The sequence below is a fragment of the Thunnus albacares genome, chromosome 22 (assembly GCF_914725855.1).
Source record: "Thunnus albacares chromosome 22, fThuAlb1.1, whole genome shotgun sequence".
Lineage (NCBI taxonomy): Eukaryota > Metazoa > Chordata > Actinopteri > Scombriformes > Scombridae > Thunnus > Thunnus albacares.
In genome coordinates, this window is record NC_058127.1 from 11660583 (window position 1) to 11686470 (window position 25888).

A 25888-nucleotide genomic window follows, 5' to 3' on the forward strand; every position below is an offset into this window, starting at 1 on the left:
TAGTCAGCCAGCACAGCTCGTCTGTAAACTGTTCTACTAGTTTGTGAGTAATGTATTCAAACTGCATTATGGTTTCTAAATGGGCATCGTTAAAGGGTATAAAATCTGCTCCACCTACACAGGACAATTCATTTTAAGTATAACAATGGAAATGCAAGCTCTTATTTTCAGCTTTGGTGCAATTAATGGAATTTAAAAGGCTGCACATTCTGGATATGCTGGTCAATCAAACATCACAGTGAAATGTCTTTATCCTTTTAATCATTTGATTATAGAAGGTATCACAAAAGCTGCAAAAGCTTTTAGGGGGTCGGACCCATCAGTTAACAGATCAGTTCCTCTTACCCTGGCAGGTCATGCCTATTTGCTGGTACCCTGGTTTGCAGATGCAGTCACTGAGGGAGGTGCTGCCGGGCTGAGAGGTGTGCTGCATGTCGGGGCATAGCAGGCAGGTGCTCAGACCTCCTGGTGTTCCCTCTGGTTTATAGGTACCGGGTGGACACACTGTTAGAAGGAGAGGAGAAGAGGAGGTTAGAAACCCAAAATTGCTGAATATAAATGTATGTAATGTCACGCACAAAGTAAAGACACAAAGGGATGGCTGTATGGAAAGATTAAATGATGAATATGTATAAAAGAAAGTAAAGCTGAAATGAAAAACTGTCTTATGACTGCAAGACAGTTTAAAAAGCTTGAAAGTGAAAAACAGCTTTACAGACATGAAAAGACTTTGATCATATTCATGTCTGGATATGTAGTGGTGGAAAATGTGGCAAAAATGACACAATTATCTCACTGGCTAGGTAAAAAAAAAAAAAAAAACAGACAAGTTCAGCTCAAGATCTTAATTATTTCAAGCAAGGGAAAAAATTGCTTTGTGGCACCGAACACGATAGAACATTTTCATTACGAAGAAATGCAACAATCAAAGAAAGGTTTATGAGCATCTAAAACTATTTATGGTTCGCATGCAGGCACACATGGGCTACATTAGGAGAAACTCTTGATCACCTGCAAGCGCTCACACATGTACACACAGACATAATACAGCATGTTTCCTATTAGCATCACCTGAGTCAGATCAGAGGACATGCTGTAAAGATGGAGAAGCAGGTCACATGAAGGTCGTCCCGACGTTTTTTTTTTTTTCATTGATAATCCATCAGCTTTTACAGAAACTTTTTCTCAGCGCATCACTTTCCCTTCCACAGGAGTCGAAATGAATGTCTGGATCACTCACGCGGTCTTATCCGGGTTTGAAAGGTTACTTTCACATGGGATCCTTCATAAATTACAGATTACGTGATTAAAAGTGTCATCGGTGATTCGCTGTGATATTTTCAGTGACGTAATTCCAGCTCACTGCTAAACTTTGAACTCATAAGTCTTTCATGTTGAAGATTAACTACTTTAAATTAGCTCCGAAATCCAGATTATGATTATTTGAATTATGTTATTACCAGGGACAACAACCCTTATCAGACATTATATGGGTAGTTTCACACAAGCAATTTGCTCTACTGATAATTCCCATAACTCTCAGTGATTACTGGCGCACTTAGTGGGGAAAACCCTTTATCAGTCTCTTCTCTACAGTACGTCCAAGCAATTTTCCTCTGTGCTGTTTTTGTTCCCGTGTATCCAAACCACTTAAAATGAAGCTTATTAAATAGCAGAAATGCATCTATCATGTTGTATAACAGTAACAATATCTTTCATTACATTCATATTGTGATTACTGAAACTTTAAAGATGTTTTTTTTTATAGATTACTTAAAAGCAAAAACAAAAAAAATTACTTACTTACTATTTCAAATCCATAATTACAGTAAAAACAACAATCTCATGAATTACTGCTAAATTATTTGCTTAACTAATGACGGTAAATTTGTCTCCATTTGTGTCCATGATCTTACAACAAGAATGCATTTTGCCTTCAAACACATTTAAGAATGATCCAATGTGAAGTAATCACTGACTTGTGTTTGGATTTCTCTTTCATTAATAGAAACCACAAATGACGCAGGTCTTCTGAACGCCTGCTCAAAGTCTGTTTGAACTTGAATTCAGATGAGACTAGATGTCACAGATGATCTTTCTGAGACTGAAGTCTGCATCCTTGGCTTCAAACATTACAGCTAAACTAAATAATTACATCAATTTATATTACATAAGTACTCAATTAAGTTCATTTGTAGACAGATGAGACTTAACATTTCCTCTCTCGGTGCTGCGCTATGAGTAAACTATGAGGAACGTCGAGCAAATCTAAATGTTTGCGTTAATTGGAAAAACAAACCCATTATATCGACTACAACTGTTTCCAAATCAAAAGGGGCTACAGAGAAAAGGGGGAGTGTCAAACAGCTTCTTTGTTAATGTTGGTGCTGTGCACTTTAAATGAGAAAATCATAAAACTCGCTGTATCCACACCCACACACATACTTATACACTTTTAAGAAATGGAAAATATAAAGATCCACATGGGATTCAAACCCCTTTAGTGTTAGCAGCAAGACTAATCATAATATCACTTTTTATTACTGACTTAAAGTAGTTCAAAGGTCTCCAGTTTAGGACTTTAAGCTTATGTAAACCGTGTCAAATAAACATTCAACAAGCAGCTTCAATTATAAGCTGTAGGTGCGACAGAGAATCCACAGTACTAATATTCCTTATAACTCATTTACTCGCCGCTAAGCCAGAGGCCAGGTGTGAATTTCCACTGGCGAGCCAATGCCAGCCTGGCCTCTCACCAGCCCCCCCCCCCCCCATCAGCTGAAACCCAGCAGCAGGTCAGCTGGGAGATGTTAACCGACCGTAAAGAAGGCACTGGCTGCTGGCACCGAAACACACCCAGTAACCCACATCAAACACACACATACTGTACAGTACATACACAGGAAAAGCCATGTGGTATACATGTACTGGTGTGGACTCAGTATGTGTGTGAGCCTGTCTACAGTTTTCATTTGATAACAAAAGCAGCCGCCGCAACTTATCCGTGCCGTGATTTTTTTAAACTCAGCGGAGGCATCTTACACAAGACAGACTGACAGCTTAAAGTGTCCCCTCTGTTCAAGTCCTCAGGAATCTGTTTAACAGCTTCATTTAAGGTTTACAGGAAGACTTGTTATTTTTAATGCGAATAATAATTCACCCGGAGTGCGACGGTGGAAATACTGTATCGAAAAAATATAAAGTTTCAATTCCTGGCAGGTTGCATGTGCTGGCAGGTAGGGATGTACGCAGACAGATGCATGTTCGTACATATACACACACCCACACACAGAGTTTAGAAAGAGCAGACCTAGCGTCTGGCTTAAGGTGAAGGAAGGAGGGAAGGAGGGATGAACACAAAAGGATAACAAGCGGCTATGAATCTAAAAAAAAAAAAAAAAAAAGGCAAAGCTGGAAGGTGAACACGGAGAAAGCTGTACGAATTTCCTTTAAAATGTATCACTGCTCCATGACTTCAGCCAAAAAGACAGAACCCATACTGAAACTAATTGTGTTTGGATCCTGCGACCGACGGTCTGAATTACATAGCAGCCAATAGTCTCGTTTTGGGTCCATCTACTTACTGCCTGTGGCTGTGGAGTGACTCTGCTGCACTGTACCCTTCATTTAGAGAGGAAGTGGAGCATCAGCAGGCCAGATGACTATAAAACAGAGAGCCTGCTGTCTGTGGACTGGCTGTGACTATATGGAGGGACAGCAGCGGGTCAAAGAGAACTACTGTATGCAGTAATGATCTTAAAGGACTCAGCCAGCCTCTACTATCAGAAGATAGTAGAGGCAATATCTGAGTAATAAATATGTCATAACATCACTGGTGTTCATATTTTCTAAATCCCATGATTTAAAACGAATCTTCTTTTTTTTTTAAACGTTTCTTTAAAAAGATCTGCTACATCAGACAGAAATATTACTTTAATAAGGAAACCGGTGAGCAGGCCAAATAATCATCTTTGAGAGGAGGCAGGGAGATAAGAAAAACAAGCGTTATCAGAGGAGATGATTTTTGCCAACGATTCGCATCTCCATCAATCCTAAAACGCGGCGGCTGACTTCAACTCCCTCGACTTCTGACCCGACATCTGCTCTGCCTCCTTTTAAAGGATACGTCTGGTGATATTCTGTGTTTTGTTACTGTCAGAAAATCCCATGAAAACACCAAAACCAACAATGAACTGGTCTGACTAACAAGTACTGCCTGTGTAGCTAAAGCCAGACATACTGTAGCTTATTCCTTCGGGCCATAGAGCTCAGCTTAAAAACACGTCAATTAGCCACACCTTTGCACTGGCTGACACGCCGCTTTATTACGATGAACGGCGAAATGTAGTTTACTTTGAGTCAGTCCGACATACAAGGTCCAAGGGGCTGTTAATCCTCACTAGAGCACCAAGTGTGTTTTATTCCGCAGCTGATAATAGTCTCCAACAAATGCACTGTTTTACTCATGTTTGAATAAAGTTTCAGTTAGGTTTTAAGAAATAATCTGGCCTAAAAGAATGACATTATATATTTGTGACCGTTTTTAAAGATTTATGTCTCAGTAGGAACGAACGGCTTTTGGCTGAGTGTCGCAGACAAGCTCAGGAAGTCAGAAAGTATTTACAGACAGACTAATGCAACATCGGTTTGGGTGTTTTCATGGACAACAAGAGAAATATAGAGCAGCAGCCTTATCCTCTTAGGTACTGAGTCTTACTCAGAGGTATAACAGTAAGTCCAAACTTAACCTTGGAATACGCAGACACATAGCTCATGTAAGACTCAACTGTCTTTGCTGTCACTAAAGCTGTCATTTATAACAGGAAAAACGCTCTCTTAGGATGAAATAGGTAGTAAAAAATAAAAGACAAGGACGAAACCAAGTGGAGGCCAGTTCATCTGTTAAACTCCTTTTTCCTAATATTAAGTAAGTCAATTAAACTGGCAGACATGTCTAGCCTGGGAGCCAAAGTTACTATCACACGAGAATCTCTGGTGTCTCAGGGGACAGGCTGTGTTCGATTAGCCAGGCCTAAAAACAGACTGGGAAGGAAACGATGAAAGGAGATCCAGAGGGAGAGCGAGAACATCTGCCTCTCCAGCCACAATGACAAACGGGGAGAGAGAGAGAGAGAGAGAGAGAGAGAGAGAGAGAGAGAGAGAAGGGTTTTCATCTCAGAGGGACATTCTGCTTAGTTCAACAAAAATCCACAAACACATGCTCGCAAACACACGCCAATCCATACAGTACTGATACACACATGGCTACTTCCCGTGTTCTCTTGAACAGAAACCATTTAATCTAAAGTCCTGGTATTTTCATTCCAGTCCTTTAGGACCAGTCACGGGTCAGATTTGTCATATTGTTTATTTATTCTTTGATTGATCTAAGGTAGTTCCTGATTTAAATCAAAATGCTGCCAGTTTTAGGGAATTTTATTCAGGAAAAGTTCTTTTATGGCTGCTGATGTGAAGTATCAGTGTCTCTACAGAAACTCAGGTCTTGTAATGAGCCATACTCACAGGGCAAATTTGGGGCAAAATAAGTCACCCAGTCAAATGAAGAGAAAAAGGCCTGTTCTCCTTTGCCTTTTTGATTCACTATTCACTTATCTTGACATATGGAATCTCTATATTTTCATCTGTCTACATACTGTTGTTATAACTGAGAGCAAAATCAAAAGTTCTCCAGCTAAAAAATGCCGACAAAACAAATTTGCCCAATGCAAGGATACAAATCCTTATTTTAATACCTTATGAAAAAATAATTTGACACCTTGGGCAGAGAAATAAACTACTTAGATGTAGGATTGCTATGTTTTGATATCTGTGCCCACATAATACTTGAGTTGTAACCCCTTTTTCTTTTATTTACCAAAATGTGCCAAACTGCTGAATGCATCACTGTTAAATAAACAATTTAGTCTGAGTAAGATACAGTTTAAAGTTAGAAAAGTCTGATTTAGATCAAAGAATCTGACCATGTTTCAGTACTTGACATCACTAGATATTTGGTTCAACTGATATATTTTTGTCAGTACTGGAAAGTATTGCGATTTGATACTGTGTGAAGATTATCGCTCTTTATTGTTACCAATTTCTGTTTGTCGTGACATCTCAGCTACTCAATAATGATCCCAGGTGTTTTCACTACTATATCTTACTTGTATTTACTCACTTTTTAAAGGTTGTTCAGTGATTAATTAGTGGATAGATAGAAAATAATCAGCAACATGATTGTAATTTACTTTTGGATACACTCCCCTTGAATTTCTCCCCTAAATAACAAACAACATTTCGATTTAGGGAACATAATTGTAGCTGACACAGTGAATCACAACATTATGTGCATCATGTGCAAAGCAGACAAATAAAAGTGACAAATATTTCTACAATAGCTGTGATGTCCTGATCCCATTATGTCTGTCTGTCATCTTCAAAGCCAAACAGAGAGAGAGACAGAGGAAGTCCGGCAAGAATGTGAATGAGCTGCTAAATCTGGACAGAGGCCTGGCCACTTGTGGTCGAAAAGCCCTCACACAAAAAATGTTGTTAAGTTGGGCTTTAAATTCCAGGGGTTTTTTTTTTTCACTGAGAAAACAACATCAACACATGTGAGGGAACTTTCCACTCTTCACTGAGACGTCCCATGCGCACTTGAGGTGCATAAATAGACAATGGAAATGGACAATTAAAATGTATAGTCTAGCCCGCAAAAAACAGACGTACGTTCACGCGAGAGCCTGACAGAGACACGAAGAGACTGGAGTTCAGTTTCAATGTTTCGTTTCAGGTAAACACAGTCTGTATATACATTTACTCTTGAGCCAGCAGACTACATGCATCTCATGCTGAATTCATCTGGACCACCGGTGGAGCTTAAAAACGGTGGGATTTAGGGATATGAAGAATGTAAAGGATATATGTGCAACCGTGATTTGACACTTTAATCCTATAGTGAAAACCACACCTCTACATCCAGCACCAGATCCCCTATCATTGCGCTTACAGTATGGTTTCCTCAGTGACGAACCACCATAACAAGAGAGCGCTAGCATCTGTCTACCATTCACGTTGCTCCAGATGGCACAAGTTTCCCAGGAATCAGTATTCATGACCTCCTGAGGAAAACAGAAGAGGACTCTGTGAGGTCCATGAAGCTACCACATGTGACTTACAGTAAGCATCACCAAGCATCAGTGCCACCAAAACCATTGTTCTTTCTGTGATAATACTAACAAGAGAAGATTAATCCCAAACATAAGTTCACTAGAAAAATTCCTCCCTGCTGATGTGTCTCTATGGAGGACGCCGGAGCCCTTCCGGCTCTAATAAAACTACTATTTCAGCTATTTATTTAAAAAAGTGAATCTTCCAGAGGCATGTTTCAGACTTCAGAATCCGCTGAGAAAAATCCCACAGCTAGCCTATAGACAGCTGTCACCTGGTTTGGTTTCTGCTGCACTTTCAGATACACTTTGCCCTCATAGACTCAAAGATGAAACCCCAAGGTTCGCAATGCGTCCGTGTTTGCAGTGATGGATTTTTCCACCTCAATACATGGGTCACCTGAAGCAGGAAAAAGTTTGGGGATCCCATCCTCGTGGAATGTCAGGAGGCTCTAAATCACATTGCCAGAGTCTCATTGAAGTCTGGTCTGCTCTCCAGCTGGATTGCAGAGTGAAAAAGGGGGATGGGGGGTGAGATGTGGCTGTTGCGCAGCTGTCCACCTACATAGCCTCCATCTGGGTGGGAAAAGAGACCTCCACGGACCCCCCCCCCAATCCCAAGAACGTGAAACTTCAGCGATGTGATGCAAAGCGGTCTTTGGAGAGGAAACTGAGGAAGTTCAGTGGCTGTTCTATCGCTCTTCGCCTGCTTATTATTCAATCCTATTCCCAAAGGAGAATGACTTCACCGCAATTGCTAGATACATCTTTCGGATTCCCAAGGACAGGGAGACTGTCCTGCTCGCTTATTACAGAGTCCGGGAACACTGGGATTCAACGAGAGAGCAAGGCAAACCGCTAAACAACTGTACAAACACAGGTTGGTCCCCAGTCTGGTGAGCCTTGATTACAGATGTCAGTGTGCTGAGAAATGTTGTGATAAAAGGCCGCAGTATGTTCTCAGTACACTTGGGACAACGTAGCATAACACTCGGACCATGTTAACACTAACACTCTTACAGAAATAGGTCTGTTTTCAATTGTTACGTCGCCAAAATCCCTCAATGTTTTCACTCTCAGCGACACGATTTGAAGGATGTGTTATCAGATGTGCATGTGTGTTAAAACAAACACCACCGCATTCGAACACATGCTCACATACATACACTAAACCACAACTCTTCCCACAGTAGCCTCAGAGATAATGTTGTGAATTCAGGGAATGTTTCTGCCCTTTAAAATCCCGAGAGATGAACATTTCATATAGTTGTACACAGAAATGTGCCACATGTTGTCTGTTAATGGACACAGATGCATCATTTCTAGAAAATGAAGACAATCTGAGCTGATTGGTGGGTCACGGAGACAGATGCTTCTCTTCAAAAAAGCTGGAAGCTGCATCCTTAGCCTGTGACCTTTGACGTAGCGTGCGTCCCTCTTCATCATCTCCTTTCCAACTGGAGGGGTTTCAGTCAACAGCTCACACATATGAACACACACACACTCGCATAGGGAGGAGATGAGAAGGTGAAAGGAAGTAGGAGTGAGCTGAAAGAGCACTGAAGAGGGTCGGTGAAAAAATCCAGAGACAGATGAGGGTCACGGGCAGGGACAAACATGTTGGATTTGAAGAAGGGCAAAGGCCTTGAAAAAGACACTCGAGAGACTCGAGACAGCTATTTAAGATGCTAAATGAGAAATTCATTCCACCTTAAAATCCCTTGGGTGCATTATTCTAAGTTTAAATCATGTGTGCGACACAAATGGAAGCACGAAGAAGTTAAAATATTTGAAGAGCAAAAAGTCAGAGGACAGTGTGCAACCCTGGTCAACCAAAGGTGATGTTTGTGGGCAAACAGGATAATGATTTAAAAAAGCTTTGACAGTAAAATAAAAACATGTTTGTAATTCTTGGCTGCAGATTGAGTAAGAAAGGTTTATTATTGATTTGTTTGTTTATGAATACTGTATGTAGTGTTGCATAAGTTGCTGGCACACAGTACCTTAAGAGGTTAGTAGACGCTACTAGTAATATTCCTCTAATAAAATGATGCATATTTGCTCCCACTGCTCAAGTGCTGTCTTGTCTTTTTAGTAGCAGTAGAAGCCACATGAACATAATAATGTAAGCAATACCTCAGAAAAAACTGCCATAAAACGTAACAGAACTGTCCTGTAGTCTATTCGTGATTTTACTATTGCGTCTTTCTTTTAGGTTATAACTTCATTTTACAAAAAAGGAGGATTTTCAACATTTAGTTTGGTTTGATAGTCAATTAATGAATGATTAATCGAGCAAGGATACCAAACCTTCCCTGATATTCTCAAATGTAAAAATTTGCTGATCTTCTCTGTATCATGTCAAATTGAATGTCTTAACATTTTAGACCATAAATCAGACAAAACAAGCAATTTGAAGACATCAATGGATGTTCTGACATTATGAACTAAACAATTAATTCATTACTTTTAAAAAAGAATCGTAAATTGCAGCCCAGCTGACAGAAACAGAGCTATGGAGCACCAGGAGTAGATGACCTTTGTATTGTATATTTGTGGTGAAAGTGCGTGTTTCTCTCCGCGGCGCCCCTGGTCACTCCTGAGGCTAGGAATCAAATCGGAGCAGATTTAACAAGGGGTGTTTCTGGTCTGGTGAATACCTCTCTGTAAATGACTAATTTACGTCTGGCGCACCTGGTGACACGGTCGAGTAGTTGGAGAGAGGTTTGGAAAGACGGTGAGAAGAGAGCGAGGCTGTAAAGGAGGCGAGGAGGAAGGAGACCTAGGCAGGAGGAAAAAAATAAAAGAGAAAATTGACGGAGCGACGGAAAGGAAAAATGAAGGGACGGATGGACGCAGGAAGGGTGTTAATGACACAGTGAGGTTCTGCTTCGCACCACTGGCTGTTTCACGGCTCCTTGTTTTTCATGCTCTCCTGCAGAGGAGGGTCCTATTAGGCTCTGTTTATAGCCTCTCTCCCTCTTCGCTCCTTCATCTCCGTCTCTCTTTTACACACATGCACGCACGCACACACACACACACATAAAGTGGCCTCGGTTTATAACACAAGTCATGTCTGCTTTATAGCATCCCTGACCTACAAACACGGCAGCAGTAGTCATCAATTAAGGCTTTTTACAGACCTATATGTGTCGCTTAATGAGGGGAGAGAGGATGGAACGGGGCTGAAACATGTGGCGTTGAGGGAGGGGCTAATATGGATTTCAACGCTGCACGGTACTCTAAGACTGATGAATACAATCAACACTAAAAGCAAAAAACTTCAAACACCAAATGACATGAAAGACTGTCTGAAAAACACCTGAGGGCAGCTCAGTGGACACTGGGTCTTTTAACAGAAAAACTCTTTTCTAGGCATTTTTTGGTGAGTTGCCAAGTTTTCTTTCAATTGCTGTTCCTCCTGTTGCTTTACCCCCCCCCCCTCCCCTTTTTCATCTTGTATTTCGCTTGTTAAAGGATTATCCCGGTTTATTACAATGTGGGTTTTATTTTCAGAGTTTGGGCCATCATTTTTATCAGCCAGGATAACACTGTGCCCAACAAAGTAATTGCTGAGATTTGGGAATGCAGACACATTGCTACATGAAATCTGACGGGGGCCAGAAAACAAGAACAGGCCGAGGATCAGACATGATTGTAAACAAGCCAACAGCTGAGTCAGATTTTCTACCGTTTTATTTGGAAGTAAAATTGAAAGCAAAGCGAGCGATTCCAAAACGTAAACAATGATCCCTCATTTTGCAGGAAAACGACAGCAAATATTGTAGTTGAACCTGGAAGCAGCTCTGCAAACTGTGATGGATGTTTACAATTTACATTTTAGGTAATAATTTTACTTTTTGCTTTCTCTTCTGAGCAAATTTAGCAAAGCTGGGGGCTTGTTTAAAACCTGTTTCCTATGAGACTATGAAAATAAGACCCATGTTGCGCAAAAACATAATAATCCATGAATGCCTAAAAACTTTGCATTAACAGTGCCACAAGGCTGAAGAGCATCAGCTGGTTCACTTGTGTGAGGACTCATCACATCAAAATCACTCAAAAAGATTTACACAGGATATACAGTACACTATAAAAATAGTTTGAACCCATTTTATGAACCCATTTTATTCCTCTGTAATCAAATTTTGAAATATTTTATTTGTCTGGCTTTCATAACATAACATCATATCAGAATATCACAAACTGTCTTATGGTCTATAAATCACTTATCAGCTATGTTCCATATAAATAATCTTTATTATAGAGCTTGTTAGTGGTAGTATTTTCCTCTCTCTCTCTCTGTCTGGCACAGCGCCAGTCTGATCTTTGCTCAGTCACTGAAAGCTCTCCATCCATCCACCGCTAAAGACGCATGGCTCTGGGGAAAGGAATCACCCTCCCTCTCTCTCTTTCCACTCTCTGCTCGCCATAGAAAAACACAAACCTAAACTTTCGTCCAATAAGTTAAGCAATAAGTGGGGGGTGCTGGGAGAGTCGGGGGTGGGGGGGTTTGAAGGAACTTGACCCCCACAAACCCTCCTCCGTTTGTCCTCAGGATATCCTAGGCAGTTTGCCCTCTGCTCATAACTACACCAGAACTGGACTAGAATTCATGTTGAGCAACTGAGGTATTTATTTTTTGCCACAAAAACATTGAGAAATAAGAACTTGGAGAGATGCAGACACACTGTACAGAAGCAGCCAGTCTGCTGTGGTTATTGATGCTGTGGGGATTCAGATTTGCACAGTTAGAGGAAACAGAGAGTCTTCATAAGAATGTTTACGTAACGTGGTGGAGGAGCTGGCCAAATTCACTCCTTTGGTAGAAATACAGTATATTTACTTTTGAAAACATTTAAGTGCAAATCACGACGGCTGAGCAAATAAGAGGGCCAATGTCAAGTATTGAGTCACTTTCATCCATATGCTGGGAATGGTGCTAATGGATGTCAGTTGGAAAGTCGGTCAGCCTGTCCATTCAACATGTTGGTCCAAAACAAGCTCTGATTTTGGTAACTCTTTGACTTCATCAGGTGCCACTGGGAGGTTAACATTTTCTCCTTTTGGTCCATGACAAGTTATCTTGTAAACCAGTGGCTGGCTTTATGTTTTTGACCCCCTGCCGCTCCTCTAATGCCATCATCAAGATATGTTTTCCACAAAATACCAAATTCAATGGTTAGACTACCATGAAATTTGCTGAGCAGGACAGTCATGAGAAACTTTATCTTTTGAGCATCACTACTGGTAAGAGTAGCAGAACAATCATTATGTTGTTTGTATTGGGAGTGTCATGAAAACTGTAGTCTAAATGCTTTTATTTATGAATTTATTATAAATTATTATGTAGTTGTATTCATTTTTCTTTTTAATACTACTTTAGCCACACTGAACTTTTTAACTGACTGTTCTCTTTAAATACATATTTTAATATACTCTCATTATCTTCATGGGGGTGGTCACAGCACAGACTAGGGGAGTGAGACGTCTGTATTCCCTCCTGCTCTCTGCTGTAAACACACATATCTGTTGGCGAGCAGCTGCTCTCATGTCTCCATGGGTCTCTGTGTTTGTTTTTGGCAGAAACTCTCCCACTCTCTGTCTGCTCAGCCTGCTCTCGGATGGTAGGCGGGTTGCTCCGGTAGCTGCAGCCTCAGAGTCACACGCACGCTCTCTCTCGCTACGCACTGAGCTATTCCTTAAAGGAGTTACGCTACTTGTATAACACATTTTAGTTTAGGTCCGGTGGGGGGGTCAACTCAGGCCGAGCAGTAATAATTGGATTGGATTGAAAGACAACACCACACAATGTATGACTGCCAACACCAGCTGACGCACATTGCAACAGATTTGGCCCAACTTTGTGGAATCACTGGTCACACCCATTGACTGTAAATAAATATGTATTTCGTGACAGCTCCTCAAAAGTGGGGCCAAAATATCTCAATCGTCCCCTGAAGGCTGGCTGCAGAATAGGTGGATGGGACATGAGCCAAACTAAAAAATCAAAGTACACGTGAAATACATTTTTCACAAAGACACTTTTATGTCATATTAGGTAGTGGTTATCACGCTGATGTTTGTTCAAGTGCTGATAAGTTTGTTTTAACTACTTATTTGACGATATAAGAAGGATGTGTGACATCATAATCGACTGCTGTCACAGCCGCTCTCAAACCTTCCGTCAGACGGCGGGACGGCTGTTGGAGGGGGGGTGTGTCCTGTAGGCCGTCATCCCGCTGTCTGACTCTTCTGCGTAGACTCTGTCTCCAAATCACGTGACACGAGCAAGATGGCAGCTCCCAGAAAGGAGATACTTTGGCTTCAATTTTGCATGGCGGTAGGACGTGGAGACACATCGTCCATATTTATATACAGTCAGTGGTCACACCCAGAATCAGCTAAACCATAATTGGGGTGCCTGCCTTTAATCCGTATACCCAAAAAAGAGAAACAAATAAACAAAGAGAGAGAAATGGACTAACAAAATCAGATACAGTTGGAGAGAAGACTCTTTCATTGTGCTGTCAATCCACTACTATGGTTTCAAAGGGTTTTCTTAGATAGAAGTTTTAGTATAAAAGCTGTTAGATTCAATTCATTTGATTCCAAGTTTGACGTCTTTCTAAAAGTTTCTAAATATAAATCTAAATCGACTGTGCAATAAAAACTGTGTTAATTTAGTGTAAAGTTTTATAAGTTCACTATAATGTCATGTTCTCTGACTATGTGGTGTTGCTTCAGGTGATATAAACAGGCTCTCCGCTGTTACCTCCTTAGACAGGCGTCTGGTATGTGTCATATCCTTGAATGTGGTACATTTCAATGAGTCAGAGGTGTGTGTATGCAAAGCATGCCAAAAACATGTGTATGTGTTGAGCCCTGCGTAGTATATACTTGTGTGTAAGCGTGACAGCGCAAAGTGAGATGAGCTGCAGAGCGTCGAAAGCTGAGACGGCGATAACCGATGTGGTGTCAAGTTCAGTCGTTCCTCTGAGTTCACGAAAACATTCATCCTTTGTAGCTTATTTTCATGTTGACTATTCTTTGTTAACACCGGAGACCTCTGCAAGGGGGGTCAGGCCACACAGTGAAAGGAGAGAATGAAATAAATAACGATTGCAACATTCCTCCCGTTTCAACACTTTTCATCGTCCTCCTTAACATTTAAGCAATTCCACCTCTCTTGTTGTCGTTTTAATTCCTCCCTTAAATTTATGTCCACCTCCCGGCCTCCCCTCCCAGAATCTCTTGGTTGTTCACATCAAGACTACAAATGTTTACAATGCAGAAGCTGTGAATACCTCGTCTCCTCCTTGCAACAGACTCAAGGACACAGGCAACACAGTCCAGTCCATCCACACGGAGAGATGGATGTGTTATGTTCATGTTGAGTCGAAGCTCACTGCTGCCACGTGTCACCTCTTGGGATCAAGAGGCTTTTACGGACTGAATATTGCAAATATTGAGCAACTCTTCCAGTATCAGCTCTGAATGGATGTTTTGTTACACTCACAGCATTCCAGTTAACAGTTTATATCCTGATAACTCATAAAAGGTCATGTAAACGTATTTCCTCAATTTCCAGTCACTGACTCACTACTCACTAATACTTTACTGGCACAAAGAGAAAAGGAACAGTGATGAACAAAATAATTAGCGTGAAATCTAATTGCTGACCTTGGAAATACAGTAGCAGTTACACAGAAACGAGTCATAACTCAAGCTCCACTTACTCTGCTTATTCCACAGCTTTCAACTATCTTGTAATCTTCATCTATGGGTGGACTTTTTTATGGTAAGTCGTCATGGAGATACCTCAGTTGTCACCATATCATACTTACTGTGGGTCACGAGTGACAGGTGAGCAAACATCTGCTGAGGAACACCATGAATGCAGTTGAAAGCTCCAGAAAAAAGCTAGTCAGTGAACCCTGAGTTAAGGGTATTTGTGTCAAACAAAATATTTCCTAACATCCTGACTTTTACTGAGAAGCCACAGTATGATTCACAGGCAAAATTAGCATTTTCATATTTGCAACTATTAGTCCAAATAAACAGCACTTCTGCTGCACTTAAAGCATTTCCTCTCAACTTCTTTATATGACTTTTCTTCATGTTTTTCATTCCTCAGTTACCCTATCCACTAATGAAGGGAGACGTGAGTGTAACCAAGCTTTAGTGAATCCAATATAACAGTATCCCATTCAACATGTGAAAACATTTAAGTAGATATCCTTGAATAACACCATTTAGTATATTAAACTGGCAAATATTGCAGGAAATAAGCTGTAACATCATTTGGCATTGTGGCACCAGTCATATGACTGTTTGAGAATATCATACCAATGTGTTTGTGTATTAACTTGGACGTCTGAGGTGATTCTTGCTGATTTCAGCAGCAAAGCGAAAACCAGATGAGAGACAAAAAAGTAGAGCATGAAGCACGCACACACACACACACACACACACACACACACACACACACACACACACACACAAAAGGCCAGTCATGTATGATTTAGACTCAGTGAGATCACATATTCACTATGACCGAAACACAATACCTTGCATTTCTAGATCAGGCTGTGATATTTTCTCCAAATCTTTTTTCCTGTCTTTTCACCTGCCTTGCTTTATCTTTCTTCTTTTTCTTTCTTTTCTTTCTTTTCTTTTCTCTCCTTTTTTCTTTCATACTGTCTTCTGCTCTCTCTCTCTCTCTCTCTCTCTCTGCCCCATTCATTCCAAGCAGAGCCGTCCCGAGCAGAACAAAGCCCTGTGCTGACACCACATTAACACAGTCCAGAGCTCCTGTCACTCTCTTGCGCTACAGAAGAGGCTGATAAGGCAGAATGTGTGATAGGAGACAAACATGTAACCCCCCCACTTCTCTCGGCCTCTCACTCCATTTATCCACTTCCCCATTCCTCTGTCGATCCTTCCTGATACAGATATTGTGAGCTTGGGATTGGTATTTGAGGAGAAACAACAGTGTCCTGTTTGGTCTGTCAGAGTATACCAAACTGTGCAGGAACAGGTTTCATCATCCACCTCTATCTGCTGGGATTCCAGTCGTGTTTTCTGGAAGAGGCTGTTTCACTTGGCTGTCGACAGATTCATAAACAACACTGCTGTACACTGTGGGGATTTGGATAGTGTTTCCAGCAGAGCCCCCCCTAGCCAACAATAATAATAATCCACTGACAAGGACTGAGGTTCGCTAATATTATTTTCAGATGTGTCAAAGATGTTAAATGCAGGAAAACAAAGTCCTAAAAGCATAAAACTTCTCCTAACTCTCAGTCTAGACAACGAACCCACCTGAAGACACACACATACACCGACCATCACACAAACCAGAGCAGCTCTAACTCTGGCAGCGGTGTTGCAGTGTATGGCTCTATTTGTCTGCCACTCAAGAGCCCTGGCATCAATGAAGCACACGGCGTACCCATAATTCACACAACACCTACGGTTCAGCCAAGCCCAATGAGGTTACAGCAACAAAATATTAAAGAGAGGTGCTTTTTCTTAAAACAGCAGGAGCTTGTCAAGTTTACATGTATGTTTCTTGGTTACGTACTGCTCTCACCACAAATCTAATTGGTTTTGGAGCCTCTGCTACTTCAAAAGAGCCTCATAAGTTACTAGAGAATAAAACTTTCAATAAATGTAGAGTTCAAAAACATATATGAGGGCATTTCGCACCACTTTACAAAACCAAAACTGAGATGAACAGGGTTAATAGTGCGTCTGTCTGCCAACATATCCGCAACTGCACTGACACGTATTCCAGCCTGAGCCAGGCGCACTGTGGAAACATATCAGCACTATAGCATGAGAATGACGACACACAGACAATGAAGTGTCCGCAGCAAAATAGCAAACTCCTCTCCCGTGAGACGTTGTTATATGAGGGAGTAAGAGACAGACAGAGGAAGCAATCCTCGGTTGCGGTTGCAGCGCCTCGCTGTGTCCTTCCTTCTTCGAGCCCGCTGAGCCAACTCTGCAGTCTGTTCTCTGCCATTAATTAAACCATTAAAACAGATTAATAAGCAGAGTGGGGCTCCAGTCTCGACAACATCTGATGAGAATTAGGGAGGCGTGCTTTTTTGGCGTGATGACCCCAATGCCCTTTCCTTTGGCTCTTTCTTAGCAAATCCTCCTCCTTCTTCTGTTTCTTTTCTCTTTAAAACGCTGATCTGAATAATTCAATCTTATCTGCTGCTCAAATGTCTTTTTCCTCCTCCTTGACTTGCTTTTATCTAATTCTGGATCAAAAACATGTGGGTACAGAGAGGAAGACCCAGAGGGCAAATACAAGCAGGATTATGCTTGTATTGCCATTATTAAGAGTAGATTGTTATCCAGGTTTCTAATGTGATTGTTTCGTCTAGCAGCACACTCAAGAGTTGATTCTTCTTAGTCCCCCCCCGTTCCCTGCGACCTGCCTGCCCTGCATCAAAAGTAAGCTGTCTAAATGACTGAAGTTTCACATAGTAGTTACTCAAACACAAACACACACACACCAGCCAGTGCATCTGTTAGCCGTTTTGCTCTCCAACAATCACACAGACTGCTATGTTCCTCTGTGAGTTTGGTGATTACATATTCAGTGAAAATAATGTATCAACCTTTAACCTAACACTTAAATGACTGAGACCACCTGCATCAAATTGCAATACGCTACGCTGTGTAACTTGGAGGCTTAACAGACCGAAGAAGGGACATTTAGGAGACAAATGAAACTGTCATCACGCGGGCTGCTGGCAAGTGTTATAACTTGATTGTCTGATGTGTTGGATTGATTATAAGCAACACACTCAGGCAAAACTAATTAATGCACTGCTGGAACTCTCATTTATCAATTCTGGTGGCAGGACGTTTCAAAAGAATTAAAGGGCAGAGTTTGAGGCTTTCCACACATACAGTAAAGAGAAGCCACTGAAGTTAGGAGAGACATACACAACATGTGGGGATCGTTTAAGATTAATGTCTTCTCATCTCATTAGCTCGTTTACAGAGATTACCTCTTTTATTTCTGACTGCGGGAGTCATCCTGCTAACTGATGGTGTGAAAACCGCAAACCGTATTGTTTGACCTGTCCCTGAATTTTGTTTTAAAAACTCTGAACACCGAGGAGCAAATTAGAGGAAAGATGACAGGAAAGGTAATTGCAGGTGTTAAAGAGAAAGAAAAAGGCTGTTTACTGTTAATCATTTTAAACTTACATTAATTTTCCTTTAATCTACGATTTCAGCTTTAATTTAGAGCTTACAGATCTGTGCATACTGAGTGTCCTTTATCTTATGTTATGAGGAGAATGCCCTCAATTAGCACAGTAAGGCAAATCCATTAATTCATCCAAAAACTTGCAGCCAAGAAATAATGTGTCTACTCCATCACACATCTTTTCCAACAGCAGCACTCACAGGGTGCAGACTGGACAAACAAATAAAAAAGAGACTCTGAACTCAAAACAACCTTTCAAGGCCATTTTGTTGTTTTTTGTACATTGTGAAATCAACATGATGACAAGATTATAAATACAAATAATACATTATTTATAATACTTTTCCATATATATCAATATATCAGGAAAAGGGTAATGTAGACATCTGATAGTGGACTTGCTACAATGCTGCAAGCCTCCTCCGCCTGCTGCTTTAGGGGATGAGTATCATGCCCAGCATCCCTGCAGCGAAGACCACGACCTGGAGGATGTCTTTCCACAACGTGCTGGAGGTTGCTTTCTTTGCGAGCCTTGCAGAGAAATCTCTGATGTGAGCTTGCAATGACTGGACGATGGCTGAGTCCACAACTGGATCCTGTAATAATATTAAAGACTCCAGCAGGCACCTCCCACAAAACCTCTTGGTCAGGTCTTTCATCACGGCCTTGGAGACTTTCTTGATGTTCTTCATGTCTGGGCAGAAGCCTTCGGTTTCAGTGAGCCCCTCCAAAGTCTGGTTCACCAGTGTCTTTGTGTGGGTAACCCACTCCTCCTGACTCTGGTTGTGGAGAGCATGACATTTGGTCAACACTCTCACTGTGAGCAGGGTGACGAACAAGCGGAGCTGGTTCTCACTTTCTGCCTCGGCTGTAGACTCGCAATCTGAGGAGGCAGATGGATCAGCAGACTCCGTTGTTGATGTTCATTGTTGGTCCATGGGGACCTCAGAGTTGTTTTCCTTCTCTAGGACTGACTCTGGTGTATCTTCAGATACGGTATTCGTTTGTAGTTCTTCCATAGTGAGGATATTTGTCTCTGGTTTTGTTTTCAGATAATCTGTTATCTGTTTAATCTGTTTCAGATGTCTGTCTCTTAAATCTGGTGACAGCTGTGTCCTGTTAATGTGTGTAAAGATTCTGGAATACATACAGATTCTGGAGTCGATGTGACATCACACACACACACACACACAGATACACACACATACATACATGCAGACACACATACACAAGCTTTTTTTTTACTGATACATACAAGCGTAACCATAAAATAATAATTCCTACAGCCCAAACATTATAAATAACTAGTAGTAAAGAACACAAGGGTAAAAGCCAGAGCACTCTGGCACCAGATGAAAAAGATTTTTCTGTTCCTCAAATGGATATGTATGAAACAGAAGTGGGAGGCAAAAAAATAAGAGCCACAGAAAAAAAAGACACTTCATTTCAAAAAGACAGCTGCAATTTCAGTGCATGTGCATGAGAAACAAGAAATAAATGGATGTAAGAGATCATATGTGATATAAAAGGGGGAAATTAAAAAGTGGAGGCGAGCAGGATGTGATGTGTCAACTGAAAATGAATCACAACAGAGCGTGATAGCCAGAGGTGAAGAGGTCTTGAACACACACAAACACATCACTGTCTCAGTCTTCAACCCCAGCAGCACATTACTGGTTTTGTTGATACGGATCTGCCCCGTGGACAGCTTACTCTGTGTTAAATGGACAGGTTGCTTATTTAACTTTCACTCACAGTGAGCGCAGCAGTGACCTGAGACCAAGTGGGCCTGGTGTGAAGGAGACATTGACAGGTAAAGGAGACAAAGACATGAGGAAGGAACTCCCAGCGTCTACGTCTAAAGCACAAACATGGTGTTTTAGTGCCGCAAAGTCTGAGCAAAAACAATGTTGGTCAGTTTGTGGAAAGTTGTAAGAAACAAAAAACTGCAAAGTTAAACATGCCACATACACAACCGTTTACTGAGTCTGTTGTCTGCTTACTCAAGAGTTGTTATAGCTTTTTAAATGCTGTCCACTGCAGCTTAAGCTAGGGACTGCTCCAAGAAACAGTTGATAATTTGTACAGTCGAATGACATGTTGTTGGGACTTTTAACTCACTACTGTGCTTCCACACAAAAGGTTGTGAATTGTACTTAAGTTTTAGTAAGATCTTATGTGTATTTTACAAAAGGTAGAACTAATCTTTACTTATATGTGTCCCTTGATGTGCACACAAAAGATATTTACACACATTAACACCTGGCTGCTTTAACTGGTAAGGAAAGGACAGAACTTTTGAGATGGTGACTGAAAAGGGAAAACAACACAGCTGAGACAGAGGTGAGGCTGGTGAAACGTGACAAGAACTTAGCGTATGTCCGTCTCTCCTACCTGTGCACTCGTGCTGCAGACCCTTTCCGTAGTATCCCTTCTCACAGATGCAGTCGTACTGTCCAGTGTGTGTGCCGCACTTACAGCTGGCCATCAAGTCGCAGCAATCCTTGCCTGCTTCACACAAGGAGGAGCAGCGCATCAGATCCTCCTGGATGTAGCTGCCTGTAGGGAGGTCTGAAGGTGGAAGACAAAACACACAGGAGCACTTGTTACACCACCTGGCAATTACACAAGTTACCTTACGTGTTTAGAAGTCAGACAGTTCTGACAACACAACTGTAAAATTGTAAAATTCTACTTTTCTTAACATCACGATGGTCTAATAAATTTGCAAAGGGACAATATAAACTGGGACTCAGTATTTCACATTTGATCAAACTGTGTATATCTGTATACTGGCAGGTTTGAGACATGCTGAATTATACAAACTCTTTCCACTAAACCTCTGACATTCTTGAGTCAAACATTACACAAGGAATTAGAGAATAAAATGAATAAACACCTTAACTCCCACCCCACACACTCTTATACACAAGTACGTCCAACACACATACACAAATGCGGGCAGAAATGCAGAAATCAAAACAGTGTGACAGTGGCCACGAGCCACATAGTTAAAATTGCCTTTTGAAAACAAACACCCAAATCCTCTTCTCCCAATGTACAAATTACTCCAAAACACAGTAGTCACTCCAGGAAGCTTATACAAAGCTGCGTCATTATATGGAGGCAACAGATTAGGACGATGATTGATGATGATTTAGATAACAGAGGGCCGCAGCAGGAGAAGAGACCCTGCTCTGGTGTAATTTCTGTGATTTGGCCCACGGCCAGCAAAAGTGGCTCAACATGTGGCTCCATGTTTGAAAGCTGAGTGTACGCTTTGAGGCTGTTGTTGGCAGAGACGTCGGGCAGACTTCGAGACAAAGCGTGAGAGACGGATTGGTGGCTGAGCTGATAGTACTGTGAGCGCTGGCTTTCATTCTCACGGCCTTATCCTCGCGCCGTCTCACTGATCTCTTCTCCTGCACCAACCGTCTGGGATTTCAGACGCTGTGTTTGCACATATGCAGTCTGCGAGTACATATGGATGATTTACAGCTCACCATACACTCAGCGGTATACTCAACTGTGATATTTTATGGTGATATTTTATGTTTTAAAGACAAATCCTTCTTTTCACCAAATTGTGGGAATCTCCCTTAAGTGTGGGAAAAGGGCCTTACTCTGTCCAATCAGTATGGAAGCGAGGTTTAATGGCTGTTGGCACTACATAACAGAAGAGACCATGAGAAATTAGAGTTGTCAAATTCCATCTAAAATATTATCTGTTCCTCTTTAAGTAAACATTAAACTTTCAACTTCTAACAACCTTCACTTAAGAAATGTTTCTGAAGGGCAAATGATGATGGGAGCGCTAAAGCTTCAAAGAGGCAACAAAGTAGCTGTGGTAGCTTCAATTTGCCAAAACACAGAGTTTGGAGATCTGATAGGTCTTTAAGGCCTCCAATCACAGAATCAACCCCAGATTCTGATGAAAAGCTTTTTTGACTGAGAATGAAAAAAATCACAAGTCAACGTAAGTAGTTCTCATCTGTTCTTACCTTCATGCAGCGCGCGACGAGCAAGGGCCTCAAACTCAGCGAAGTTGTGCACCAGGTAGCAGTGTTGGTCCTTGGGTTGAGAGGCCATGTCGTGGAGCTCCCTGATGTTACCCTGCCAGATGCCCAAGGTGAAAATCTCAACGCCTCGTTCTCTCAAGGCTGCCGCCACCGGCCGAGGGTCCCCGCCGTTAGAGTAGCCATCGGTTATCAGGAAAATGACCTTGGTGGCGTTAGAACGGGAATGACGCAAGATTTGCTGTGAGGAGAGAAAATAAAAACTCGTTAAGTGACTGAATTTGAAAATGTATAATTCAAATCTTTCAATAATCATTTTCATGCTGTGTGTTCACCTAAAGAAAAAAAATGTCTTTACACTTTAATACATTTTGGTTAGGGCCGGACGATTTTAAAAAAATATCTAATTGCAATTATTTTGACTGATATTGCAATTGTGATATGATTTCCGATATTAAAATGGTATTTTGACAAACATTTCGCCTTTAACAAATATTGTGCCTCCTGTGATTTGAAAATTGCAGTGGGCCGTATTGTGATTTCGATATAATTTCGATGAATTGTCCAGCCCTGATTTTGGTTCCTACACTTTGGTTTTTATATGGATAATGTGTTAATCAGTGAGCCTTAGAGGTGCGATTTGGCAGATTTTGTTATCTTTGAGTAGAGCCAGGCTAGCCGTTTCCCCCGTATTCCACTCTTTATGCTAAGCTAAGTTAACTGGTTACTGGACAGATAAGAGAGTGGTATCAATCTTCTCATCTTCCTCTTCACAAGAAAGAGAATAAGCATATTCCCAAAAAGTCAAACCATTCCTTTGAACTTAGAGGACATAGAGGACATTCAAACTGAAAAAGTGTGTAGGTTAGATTAAAAAAGGGCAGTGTACTTTGAGTGACAAGCAAGACAAAATAACGTCTCAGTTAATGTAGTCATGATGTTATTGTATTGCCATTCGTATACACACTTCCCACGCATTTCTCTGCCTGCCAGCGCACTACCAACATAGCTCCAGCTTTAGTGACATGACTAAATTGAATAACGAAGGACGTCACACACGACCACTAAAAACAGCCCTCAATTCTAGGGTTCCTCAAAACCCTACATCAGCAAGACAGGGAGGGAGGGCAGGACAGGGAGGAGGGACCAAGAAAAAAAAAAAAAAAAAGAGAAAGCTCTACAATTGTAATTATTTCTTCTACAGACTACGCAGCTGCTTGCCAGTGGTCTAAAACCACCAGAGAACACTGGGCAACACAGACCGGGCTGCTGTGTCCGCCCCAGACACTGGCTACAGTTCCCAAACTAACTTTAGCCACCGTTTACAATCCACCACATACAATTAGACAGAACATTAAAGTCAGAGAAACATATCTTTATTTTTCTGGATTAAAAAAAAAAAAAAAAAAAACCAACAGGACCATCTGCTAGCTTTGCTGTGAAGGCCAAGCTGCAAGTGTCTTGGTTTGTTGTCAGGGTGTTTTAAATGAGTACAAGAGGATAAACCCAGTGAACAATAGATGAAAAGAAAAAGAGGTTGAGGCAATAAGGTAGAGAGAAAAGAAAAGACATTGAAGAAGGAGCCAAGATGAAGTCAGTAGGACCGATATCCAATTACTTACTAACCGAAAGCCAGAAAGGTCATGGGTATATCATAAAAAATTAAAAGATGGAAGGAAAACAAAGCATGTGTGTTAGGAGGAAGTGGATGGTTTTTCTGTATTGTGGGTCCAAACAGGACGTAATAGCCACACATGGCAGACTGTAAAAAATGAGAGGTGAGGAGAGAGGAGACACGCAAGGGTGTGACCACCGAGGGAGGGAGGGAAACAGAGCAGGAGAGAAAGCTCTGGTCCTTATTGTCTAATTGGCTAAACTTCAAGCGGCTCTGGCAGGAGCGGTGTAATTACAGAGCCCATGGAGCGAGGGAGTGAGGGAGGGAAGGGACTGACAGAGAATAGAGGAGAGAGAGAGAGAGAGAGCTTGCTTTCTCTGATCCTCAAAGCTCCGGGATGCCTGCTGCTCTGGTTCCCAGCCTGGGTAGGTTCGCTACGCCCGCTCCCAGCTGTCAGTGCACCCTGTCAGGCTGCTGCATTAAGGGGAGAGGAGCCCTCCCTGGTCTTTCGTGGCTCCTGCAAGCTGTCAGCGCAGTAATATTTGCGTGTCTATGTGTGAACATTTAAGGTCTTCTCGTGTCAGGATACACGCATGTTGTTATGCTTAGCTGTCTGATCTTCAGTGTTGAATGTGTGAGTGCTTCGTGTTTTTAGGTCTTTTATGAGGCGTCTGCTTAAAGTGCTGCTGGGCCACAGTGGTTTCTGTGTTAGCCATGAGTCAGTGGCTGGTGTTATAGTCTGCAGAGATACCAACAAACGGAGCATACGCATGCATACCCACTAATAATACCCTCCCAAATAGCCTGCACATACTTTAGGTCAGAGTATTAACATAAAGGCAACCACATGAGCCAGTGTGTGGGAAGGGGCTGCCCTTCACAGTAACTCTCAACATGCACCTTATCATTCAAGACATATAGGGCTGTCGCGGTGAAGGATGCAGTGATTCAAGGTGGCTCAATAGTGCGATATGCAGTCTATGTGGTATTAGCGCCCTTTTTGGTTTGTTTTTTGTGAAAATCAAGGTATATTAGTCTGATAAAGTGTCAGCTGAATGGAGCAGCAGTACTTGACAAACATGGAAAACACTTTAAATGGTGTTGTGGCAGGAAATAATGTTGGCGTACAGCCAAGTCCCCTTAAACCTGTGATTTATGAACAGAGTCTGGCTGGACACGACTTCAGACACTATGATTGGTGGAAAACTACGTTACCTCGCAGGTTAAATGTCAGCCTTCCCGGCCGTGTGGTGACCCAGAAGAGTCTAAACATATAACCTGGCTCTGTTATGAGGGCTAGGCGCCAGGTTAGCTTGTTAGCCTGGATGCTAGCTGTGGGAGGTTTGAGCGAGGCTTGGAAGAGCCCTGCAAGCAAGAACTCAGCGTGCAAGACGCTGGACACAGCAGGCGGAGGGAGCCACCGAACATTCAATACACACGCACTGAAGTATAAACAAGAAGGGCCTAGCCTCATAAAAAAAGAAAAAACATGAACATAGCGCAGTTGTGGCAGTTGCTATAGCGTAGTACTGCAATATTGCGGTTGCTGGGACAGCCCTAAAGACACACATTACAGAAAGCAGTAAATAATGATGCAAAGGTCATATAACAAATAAAACAATCCTAAAAGGCCACTAAACAGTACCAGCTGGTAAGCACAACAGTTTGAGTGTACATGGATATATGTTTATACAAACAGAGAGGAAGAAAACAAAAGGAAAGAACAGAAGCTCATGTTTATAATCATAATAAATGTTTTCAAATTCCAGCTGTTATTACTCACTAAAATATTTTCTCTGAGTACTCTGGCTAAATAATAAAATAGCTATTTTGTAATCCAAATTAAAGAAGA

General features: G+C 41.6%; 1 protein-coding gene across 8 annotated transcripts in view; it reads right to left on the bottom strand.

The window, feature by feature from the left end:
* Positions 1–25888, bottom strand: part of svep1 (sushi, von Willebrand factor type A, EGF and pentraxin domain containing 1) — a 123021-nt gene that overhangs the window by 64410 nt on the left and 32723 nt on the right. For all 8 annotated transcript variants that reach the window (XR_006399901.1, XR_006399903.1, XR_006399904.1 and 5 more), the window contains 3 exons: positions 22407–22662; positions 20800–20976; positions 346–504 (listed from right to left, as the gene is read on the bottom strand). Coding sequence is in view for 1 of the 8 variants with exons in the window: in XM_044340497.1 (XP_044196432.1) it covers positions 346–504; positions 20800–20976; positions 22407–22662 (592 nt within the window). In the remaining 7 variants the exon portion in view is untranslated. The remainder of the gene's footprint in view (positions 1–345; positions 505–20799; positions 20977–22406; positions 22663–25888) is intronic.